The 11,257-nt window shown below is 38.5% G+C and overlaps 1 protein-coding gene across 3 annotated transcripts in view; it reads right to left on the reverse strand.

Annotated features, from left to right (window-relative positions):
• Window positions 1-3,715: 3,715 nt before the first annotated feature.
• caln2 (calneuron 2) overlaps window positions 3,716-11,257 on the reverse strand; it is a 33,588-nt gene continuing 26,046 nt past the window's right edge. For all 3 annotated transcript variants that reach the window (XM_040151537.1, XM_040151538.1, XM_040151536.1), the window contains exons 5-6: window positions 10,168-10,321; window positions 3,716-6,985 (exon numbers count right to left, since the gene is read on the reverse strand). In XM_040151537.1, the coding sequence (XP_040007471.1) occupies window positions 6,858-6,985; window positions 10,168-10,321 (282 nt within the window). In that variant the 3' untranslated portion in view covers window positions 3,716-6,857. The remainder of the gene's footprint in view (window positions 6,986-10,167; window positions 10,322-11,257) is intronic.

The following is an 11,257-nucleotide window of genomic DNA, read 5'->3' on the forward strand; positions in this document are numbered from 1 at the left end:
ATCTCCTTTGTGAGATCTGACTCTGCTGCTTCTGCTGCTGTTCCTCTGATTCACAGCTGATTAATGTGCGCTCTGGTACCGGCTTGGGGAAACTGCACCCTATTGAGTTTGTGCCAGTTTATTATTATTTGTCGTCTTATGCCACGGCTCAAATTGCTGTGAGCTGGAATGAGCTAGGAGCATGAAACTTGGCCCGATAACTGCAAATGATTTGCAAATGCTTCTCAAGAAACATGAGCCCATCAGCCAGATGGTGGCGCTGTAATTAAGGCCCAACAACGCAATTTTGGAAAGGCCATGCCTCAAAAAAGCCTCCTGGATCATAAAAACCAGATAGATTTGATTTTTAGATTTGATTTTTTAATAGATTTTTGCCAATTTGCATAATATGAAAAACAGTAAAGAGACATATACCTGGATTTTGACTGTATCAACACCAAATGAGGTATACAGCATTGCTGGACTGAGCTGTTCGATTCCACAATATAAGCGCAAGATCAGTCCGAAAACATGGCTGTCATCAACCAAAACATCGTAGCGAAAGGTGGGGCTTAGATAATTGGCCAAAAGTCATTGACTCTTTATCCAATCATCATAAAACTTGATAGATATCTTCAGGCCGTGTTTGGAAATACAGAAAGGGTGACGAATTAAGGCAAAAAGGGCACAAGGGGTCACTGAATGGTTTGATGAGTATGAAAATTATGTGAATCGTATGATATGGCCTTCGCAGTCACCAGATCTTAATCCAGTTGGACACCTTAGGGAGATTTTGGACTGACCACTTAGTCAGCGCTCTCCAACACCATCATCGAAGCACCGATTGAGGGAATATCTTTTGGAGGATGGTATTTATCCCTCCAGTAGAGTTCCAGAGACTTGTAGAATCAATGCCAAGGTGCACTGAAGCTGTTCTGGTGGCTTGTGGTGGCCCAACACCTTACTAAGTCACTTTTTGTTGTTTTTTCCCTTAATTTGTCACCCATATGTAGGTCTACCAAAGCATTTTGAACCCAACCCATAGGGGCGCCACAAATGCCACAAACGTGTAGCTCAAAACTCAGCAGAAAAAGATTTCACCAGTTTTGGTGCACATGATCTGGGGGCAAGTATTAACTAAAATCTGAAGCGTCATATTGATTGGTGCATGCATAGGCTATTCATCATTATCTGCCATTGTATGCCTTAGTTCAATTTGCCCTGAGCTTGAACGAGCTACAGGCCTGAAACTTGCAATAATAACTAGAAATAATGTGCACATTTTTCACAAAAATTATGAAGTGTGAAGTGATGAAGTGAAAATTTTGAAGGCCAGTCCTATTAACTTTAAATCCGACTCATATCTACAACTTAATATACCGTACAAAAAAGTCTCTTGGACAATAAAGGCCACCATATTGGATTTTCAGTCAATTTGCATAATGTGTAATACAGTAATGTGAAATCTACTTTTTGGATTTCGACTGTATCAATACCAAATTTGGCATACAGCCTTGCAAGCCTGAGCTACTCAATTTAATTGGGCAAAATCGGTCCAATAACATGTCCACCATCAATCAAAAATCTTTACAAAGGACGGGATTTAGCAGGAAATTGCCCCTAACTCAAGCTGTTTTAGAGCAATCCTGATTAAACTCAGCTGAGACATCCTGTGCTATCTCTTGTTCATATACTCATTTTGTTAACATCCGATAAAGGGTGGGCAAATAGCAGCATTTTCAGTGTGCAATTATTAATGCACGTGTGCGCAAGGCCTATCACATATTGGTTCATAACTCAAGTTGTACTTTAGAGATTTTCGGCTGAGCTCTGATATTCAGATGGGAATTAAATCTAGCAAAGAGGAGCTCGGTGATTGACTAAAGCTCCAGAGAGGACTGTTCTTCTCTGGGATCCACCATCATTGAGTGTAGTGAACTAAAGCTATTATTTTTTCATTATAATTACAAAAAAAAAATTTGCTGTAAATTAGTCACCCCCTTTTTTAGATTAATCTTGGTAAACATATTGTAAAAACACACAATTATTGTGCTCTAAAAATATTGTAAAAATAAAAATTAAGATTTGACAAATAAATTACAAAATGTTGAAAAGTAATTGCAATACATTTTTAGAATACTTGTAAGAGAAATACAGCCCACACCTGAGTTTAATTCATCATTTAAGATTATTGGGGAATACCAATAAGCTTTTACAAAAAACATGCTTTTAGCATATTGTTGATTGCATATATACTGTAACAGCATTCTTCAGTTGACACAACCATGAAAATACATGTTTATAATTAAACGCAAAACCCACTAGGCTTACACATCATCTTACAGTGAGAGTTTCATAACAAAGTATGCCCTGCGCAAATAAAACTGGTTTGGTAAAGATGATAATGGACATTCAAGCTGTGCAACGGCAAATAGTATCCAGGCACCATAGCTAACACTTGTTACCATACCAACGCAGTAATAATGTAATGTTTATGATGTTTATATTCATATTGATGTAGATAGGCCCACTGGTCCACGTTGTTTGGAAGGGTTACACCACTGTATCATGAGTCTAATCCTGGCTGATATTTCTATCAAAATAAAGTTTTACTGCATTTACATATATATTTACGTATATTTCAGTTCAAACCTGTCAAGGTCTTAATCTCAGAGTTCAAATTGACCAGCTTTTTTTATTACAACTTATTGGTTAACATTCGTCAACTCCACATCTCTCAGCCCATGTCATAGCAGCCACTTTATCGTGAAGTCATGTTAGTACACAATTTACCCAGTTTTCAAAAGCTACCTAGATTCATGATGCTGCCACCCAATTGAGGCATGGGTCTCATAAAGCGGGGCTGTAGCCTACAGTAGTTTATCTATGTTTTCTGTATTTGAATCTATTTTTGCAATCCCTTGACTAGTCCTACACAGCCTATAGGCTTTTTTTCTTTTCCTAAGCCTGTCATTAACCTCAGTCAAAGTATTTACTTGTGCTAATTCTTTTTGGAGGAAGATATAAACAAACAGCGATGAAGCAGATTTTTTTCATCATTGAGCTCCTCAATGCATTTAGTAGGCCTAGTACGGTAGACATGACAAGATGTTATTTAGCCTACTACATGGACACTTTGTTGAATTTAAAGGGTCTTTTTTCTTCATAGACTGTGATAATGAAACGAGTGTGTGATTGGCCTCATTCCTTCTTTAAACAGTATTAAACTAGCTGAAGTGACGTTGCTTTGTCAAGCCTGAAACCCGCCCGTTGCTCGTCACGGCTTTAATTTTGGGCAATTGAGCCGCTTACTTCTGTTGCGTGTGAAAAGGTTTGAACCCGTAAACTGCCTCTTGCAGCTATATTTCTATTTTTAGGGTTGGTATTTAAAATGACACCGCAAGGATGATAACAAGTGACAAGTAAAGCAACAAGCCTACTTTATACAGAATTTTACATTTATGAACAGTCAGCGGAAATATTTCTGCTCACCAGCCGACTGTGAGCCAAAAGTTATTTAGATGCTTTATTTAGATACCTTTTGTTGCTGTGTATTACTGTTTGGTCATTATTGTATTGTACACGTTGTTGGATTTGAGCCAAAATTCAAATCTGAATAATTCCTGAATCCCTACACACACACAGCTTTCACAAGTAAACACAGATGCCTGATATTTCTATCAAAACAAAGTTTTATTGCATAAACATATATGGATATATTTCTAGATTAAACAGATTAAACTTGTTATTTGCATTTTTAAATATCCATTCAGTTGGTAACTATTGCTGTTTTCTTTCTCCTTTTCTAAGCAGCATGCCAAGGTTGTATTACATATCTGTGTTTAATTTTATCTCTATACAATCTAGAAGGTAAAAACATGTTTTGGTAAAAACAAATCTCAAAAGCAACTTTCAAAAACATGAAAATCACGAACTGATTCCGTCCTGTTACAGATGTACAGTATAATAATGTAAACTTCAAAAGTGTTGATAAAAGGTCTTTCAAACGAGTTCCCCTTACATAGCCATGCAAGGATGTCTTAATGGCACGATTATTAGAGAACTGTTAAGATAAAGTGGTCTATGCTGGTTTCAAAAGGACCATGACGCTAATAGACAAAGGTGAAAACACGGTCCGTTGGTCAAATGTTAATGTGCTGAGAATATCAAAGACATAAACTGACTTACGAGGATAAGTGTAGCATACATTATACAGCAGTTTATACAGGACTATGAGGCAGTGAGAACATTCCATAAAAACCTAATGTGACTAAAACACCCAATATATTGTATTCAGTGTCAATTTCAGCCGTCCACAGTGTGGCCCACAGACTCTACCCTATATGATGTGAAACAGAGATGGAGATGATGATGTGACCTTGTATTTGCATATTTATGAAAATGCCCTCTCCTGCACTCTGATTTGATTAATAGCTGGTAGAAACTAGAAAAATGGCTATTACAGTATAAATTGGAAAGTCAAATATGTGACAGTAGTACATATATGCCTACATTTAAATCAAGGCTGTGTCAGCACAAAGAAAGATTAAATAGATTTCCCTGTCTTTCAAAGACATAAAAATCTAAACAACAACATGCGTACTGATTTACAGTATAATACATTTTTGCTGAGATACTTGATCTTACAAAGCTATTTTTTTACTTTAAAAGAAAGCCCTCTCCACTCTTGCCTTCATCATATTTTGTCTAGTGCAGAGATCATATAAACTCACATTGTTGCCCATTGGTTTGATTGAAATATCTAGCTTTGTTTTCATCCACTCCAGCAGAAGACAAGAGAACAAATAATCGCTCCAGGGTATTAATGGGAACGAAACAGTCTCTGATCCAGTAATGTCCAAGGGGAGCACCGTGAAATTTAGGACTCCACATATGTTAATGTTGTAATCAGTAGTAATGAACACCAACAAATCTATTGGGTGGGTTGGTTGAAATAATTGTCACAATATTAATGAAAATATTTTTAGGATATCTCTTAATATCTCAAAATAATCACATAAAACTATAGAAATAATGTTCACGTAATTAACTGTGCTCCACTGATGTTTTAAATGTGTTTAACAAAAATTTAATCTCAGGTAATCTTATTTTGGTATGACAATTTGCTTGGAATCCTTTGTTTGGAGAATTTTGGAAAACAATAACAGAACATGAACATATAATCACAATACAATTCCAGTGACAGTGGATAAACAGTGACATCTCTTTATTGGCAAGGCCTGCACCCACATAAAAAACATTTTCTCTCTCAAATTTTATCCGTGGTGCCGTTCGGGTGTTCAACCTCGGACGGCTCCATTATAAAAGAGGAGAATGATTGTAAACACCAACAAGGTCTTTTCCAAACTTTTTCGTCCCAGTAAGCTTTTTTATAAAATTGTAGTGCTATCAGATCTGAACCTTAAAGCGTAGCTATGACCCCAGAAACTATCACAGGCACCTTCAGTCTCCCATCCAATCCTGAGCTGTACACCGGTGCACCAGCACAATTTTGGGATGTGGAAAAAAATAGTTCTTGGTTTTGCCATTAAAAATAGTGAATGTTCACCAACACCGACCAAACTACCCTTGTGACACTGATACAACACACATAAAAAGCTCAAAATCAGTGCTGCTGTTCTTCACTTTTGAACACCTTGTAAACATGGTTGTTCAAGCATTTAGCTGCAGTTTTCATCTTAACCACTAGAATGCAACCTTTTCCAAGAAAACAACTGTAGCGACAGTATGTCACGGCTCTAATGTATATCCCTGATATATCTCACTAGTTTCTCCCCTTCATACATTCTGCTGTTGAGAGAAATAATACATTATATAAGCTAAGAAGCGCTATATATACATTGAAATCCATGGGAAACTGGAGTTAGGGTAATGTCTGGTATGGCAGTGTACATACTGGCATGCTTTTGTGTGGTCTATATTTACCACGGTTGGGCAGTATTACAATGAAATGGTAAGGTGAAACATTTTCTCCTAACACAAAACTAGAAATAATTTACGATATCGCCACTTTAATTGGAAAGATTTGATGTCTCTTGCTTTTTACCTTCATACATTTTACACCTCTCAGACAGCCCGAGCTTACATTGCGTATGTGGTCAACACTGTCTTTGACGCACTCACACAAAGGTTGAGTGAACCAATCAATCAGTCAATCAGTACTAAGACTACAGAGTAGAGATAGCGGGATAATGGTGATTCTTAAGTGGTCCCTCACTGAGTATTGAGTTGTGCTCCTTGTAGATACACATGGAGATTGGTGGACTGAGCCGAGGATGTAGGTGTTTCACAAAAGGTGTGATGTTTATAGAAGACTATATGAGATGTGAGGGATTTACTATGCATTTAAATACTGTGTCCAACATTCAGTGCCCACATTCTCTCAGTTCACATTCAGTGCAACTTCTCTGGGGTAAATAAGCAGTTGTCCATAATGACCATTGTTTGTTTTTTTAAATTACTAATGGCTCAAAGCACCTGATAAGCAGTTTCGGTAATTATAAAATCAAGTTTAAAGGGTGGTCTTAGTCTTGAAAACAGCAAAATAAAACCCTCTATTTAGTCTCATGATTTATATAAAAACATAATACTTTTCCAGTTCGAGTTCCTTATGACCAGTAAGTCCAGAAACTTTGCATGGTGATATCTTCAATGCAAAACAAATATCTCTCTCTTTGTTTCACTCATATTGTCTGCTTCTACAAGGTAAATTCAAATTAAAGTTAAAAAAAAAACCAAAAACCTCAACTGATTGTTTAGAGAAGTGCTCGGGTTGTGGCTGGTCCAGCTTTGGCTGCAAAGACAAGATGTGAGGTCATGGCTGTTCTGTCCACTCCCCATGCTCACAGTGCAATTGGTTACTCCATGCCGTTCCGCAGCATCTGATTGGCTGCGATAAGCATGACACTGATGATGAAAGCCATAGCGAAGGCGCAGATCAGGCTTTTCCTGACGCACGTCTGCCGATTCTTCTTCTTAGGATGGACTGGGAGGAGGAAAAGAAAAGAGAAAGGAAATAAGAGATAAGAGTATAGTTCTGTTAACACTAGAGTTTCTACATGTAATTCTTTATTCCCAGTTTCATTCGTTAGTCAATTGAATGATTAGTTTATTGACTTCAATATAATACAAAAGAAATGTAAAGGAATATGGAGCTGAAGTCTTGATGTCACGTCTGGGCTAACCTCTGTTAAACTAGCTTCTGTGACTCAGTGCAATCGCTCATTCAGCTTTTCTTTGATCCGTCTTTATGAAAAAACGAAGCATGTTCCTGGGGTTTAATGTCCATATCCTATGACAAATCATCATCCTCTACAGCAGTTGCCATAAGAAATTGAAACCTTCGAAACTTCAACAAAGTTAAACAACGATTACTTTGTGAGCAGAGAAACGCGGGAACTTGATTAATAAACTTTACAGGCATTTTCATAATCTCCAAAGTCTCCTCTGTTGTGCCTGTATAAAAAAATTCAGATTCATGTATAGTGAATTTCTGCACTTTTGTTCATTGACTCAAACAAATACGGATGAAATAGCAGCTAAAATTTCTAGTTACCATCTTTTGCAGCTTACTTCTGTGACCCAGATCATCAGTGGAAGTGTCTCCAATGTGAAAATGCTGAATACATGAGAGGCACAAACTGGCTGTATTACTCACTCTGCTGTAGCAAAAACAAAGACAAGAGGACTGAGGTGGAACTTTTGCTCTACTACCTACAGTATCTGTTTGGGCTGAAAGACCTCTTTTCCCCCAAAGGGATAATCTCTTGAGATTGAAAGAGGATGAGGAGTAGAGACAGACGTGTCCTCCAACAGGCCTTGCAGCAAAAGTAACAACCAAAAGTTTCCTCTCTGTCAGCCCCCTTGTCTGAGTTTGTTAGAATCACACCCTGCATCAATAAATCAAGTGAGAGCTCTGAGTCGTGGATCTAAGAGGGACTGTGAAAGGCACTGAAGTCCCACCGGAGAGGAAGAAGATGGAAGCAGACATGAAAGAAGGAAGTTGAGGATGTGGGAAGAGGGTTAAATGTGGGGAGGCATACAGCTGTCGTTTACAAGAGAGGCCCTGTACCTCTTCGTTTTCTCCTTTATCCTCCCCCTGCCTACTTCCCCTCATTTGACATCTTTCTACTGTTCTTTTTCCTCTCCCTAACTCCATGGCATGCCCTTCCCTCAACACCAGAAACTTTGTGAAGAAGAGTGCCAAGCCAGCAGTTCCCTGATCCCTTCTTTAGCCTCTTATCTCCTCCTTAACTGTCCCTTCTCTGCTAAGTTTCTCCATTTCCTCCCAGCTGGCTCTTTTTGGGGCTCCCCGAGACTGTAGGCCAGTACCCAAAGGATTCATTAAGACTTTCCAAGTTTTCTAGCGCGTTTGATCTGTCTTTACCTTTGTCCTAGTCTGACTTAGTGGATGTTTCACCGCAGAAAGGCAATTTCTAACTCTGTACCATAACTAACACAGGATCAGATTTAGATTTTCATTTCCCTACTCTCCCTAAAGCAACATAACTTGGTTTTATGCCTCAAGAAAAATTCCTTTTGTGTATCACTAGGGCACTCAAACATTAGCAACTCATCAGCCCTCTTGTTCCTGGCTTTGAAACTCAAAGAAATTAATGCATGACCTTGACGTTAATAGATTTTATCATTTAAATATTACATCTGTTTTCTTGGATATACTTGAGCATTCTTGACCTTCCTCTCAAGATCAACTTCTTACAGATGAAAGCTCGGTGGTGGATGGTGCAGTATAGCAGCATATTAAAAATTTCACCTTGAATTTTGCCAAGCAAGACTCAAAAAGTGTGTGTGTATTTAAAAGTGTTGTTTTTCCTATCACCCTTAACGCTAAACTTTCTCTTTTCTACTTTACTGAACAAAGAATTTAGAACGAGTTTTGTCCTGTAGCTGTGTCGCTGGAACCATATTTGTGAATTTGTCTGTTCATCTATAATTTAGCCTTAAAGGAGTGGTTTGAGATTTTGTGAAACATGCTGATTTGCCTTCCTGCTGCGAGTTAGATGTGAAGATTGATACCACTCTCGATAACTGTGCCCCAAGTATTGAGCTAGAGCAATTAGCTTAGCTTAGCAAAAACTGGAAGCAGGGGGAATGAGCTAGCTTGGCTTTATGCAAAGTTCAAAGACGTGCCTACCAACAGCTCCGAGGCTCGCTAGGAGATGCTCATGTTGCATCTCGTGTGAAAGGTAAAAATTGTGATTTTTTATGGCAAGCTACATGCTGATTATTTGCTTGATGCTCATCACTGTGAGATTGACAGGCGGCCAATGGAAGTCTGTAAGAGCGGCCACTTGTTCGCCAGCAAATAGTTCCAGTCCATTTTTTTTTCTCACTCCATTCATTCAGCCAGGGTATTTTGTTTTGTTTTGCCCTAACCAGTCAGTAGCAAGTGACGTATCTGTCCTTCCGACGTCATGTTCAGTTGACGCAAAAGGTTAATGAGCAATTGCTGCGAGCAGTAAAATTAATGTTTTTCACACTGATTGAAGAATTCAGTTTAGGCGTTGTTATTATTAAGTTGATTTACAACATTTTACCACAGCCAATTTGCTTTGAGACAGAGACCGATAAGAGATGAAGATGATCAAGTTAATATGCGTTACAAGATCATCATGGGAACTATATTATATTTTATGTGTTGGATTGTAACGATGACATCGGATATTACATTTAAAATCCTATTTGTCTTGAAAAATTCAATGAAAAATCCAAAACTGGGAGAAGACTCAAGACTGTGAGAAGGGGATCCATGCTTTTATATAATCTGGTCCAGTTATCAAAATCTTCTTTAAATTTGGCTAGATTGCTTTACTGGCTCGATTCCAGTATCTGCTTAATCAAATGAAACCTACTATACTTCGCTTTATAATCTACAATATGCAATGATTTGCTGTGTCGCGAAATCGGTCAAAACCGGAAGTAGCTGTCCAAGATGACGGACTTTACGGACTGTAAACTGTTTAAACTCGTGCGTGCGCAACTCATGTTTGTCGTTGACTCAGACTGTGTAGAGACAGTTCCTTTTCTTAACCCTCCCAACTAAGCTCTGATTTACTGCGTAAAATATCTGATGAATTACAGTACTAAACGAGTTTTTGTAAGCACAGGTATTTATAACAGCAGTTTCCATGAGAACAGCTTCCTCACCTCCCTCATACTCAGGGCAGTTCCCTGAGGTTTCGTTGAGGCTCTCCTCCTCGGTGATGATGATGTTCTCTATGTCCTTCATTGTCAGGTGGTCCCGGAAGGCGTGGAACAGCACCTGCTTCAGCTCATCCAGAGACAGCTGCTGCATGTCAAACTGAAGGGGCACACAACGATCAATGCAGAGACACAGTCATCCACAAACTGGCTTTATGAGGGCAGATAAATATAGGAGATAAGAATAAGTTGTGCAATGTACAAGCTGCGAAGAATCATGCCATCCACAAATTTGAAAGGTGTCAGTTGCAATGTAATGGCAGCATGTTTGCCTGTGCATCACTGGTGCTATTTTTGGGTGCCCGAATCAGTATGCAAGTACGTGTGTGGATTGATATAGTTGGATAAATGTGAGCTATAAAAGCACAATCGGTTCAATGGACGTATCAATTAAAATGAAAATACCGGCGCATTTACTTCATTGTAGGTGGCTGCATTCTCAGGTGCGTGTGCATGCTGCTGTTTAAAATGATTTATGAGGCTCTGAACAATCGCTGACTTGAAGTCTGAATCTTAGCCTCTGTCCTACTCCCAACATCACATCCTTCCTGTCCGCTCAGCAGACCTCCCCTACAATCTATAGACTATAGCACCTTCACGCACACATAGCATTTATGTCTAGATTATAAACCTCGCTGACAGATTCAAATATAATCAGTCGCTTGGTTTAACACAACAGATGGACATACTGAGGCAGTCGAGGCCCAGAGGAAGGAAACAGGGATCCATAGAGAGTCGAAGAGAGATACTGTAAGATGAGGAAATAGGAAGTATGGTGGATTTTTTAACCTTTAGACAGAGCCAGGCTAGCTATTTCCTCCTGTTTACAATCTTTATGCTAAGCTGTCTCTTTGCTTATATAGCTTCTCAGCTATAAGTGTATTTCCCAAAATGCCAAACTATTCCTTTAACCAGATATTTACTGAATTATAGCAGAATTTTGGAAATGTATTTATATTTAGGGTTCTTAATAAGATATTAATGCATTAATAGAAAAGTGTGATATCTTCTTCCAACATGCATACATACACATGAT

This window comes from Xiphias gladius, chromosome 17 (assembly GCF_016859285.1).
Source record: "Xiphias gladius isolate SHS-SW01 ecotype Sanya breed wild chromosome 17, ASM1685928v1, whole genome shotgun sequence".
In the NCBI taxonomy this organism is placed as follows: Eukaryota; Metazoa; Chordata; class Actinopteri; order Istiophoriformes; family Xiphiidae; genus Xiphias; species Xiphias gladius.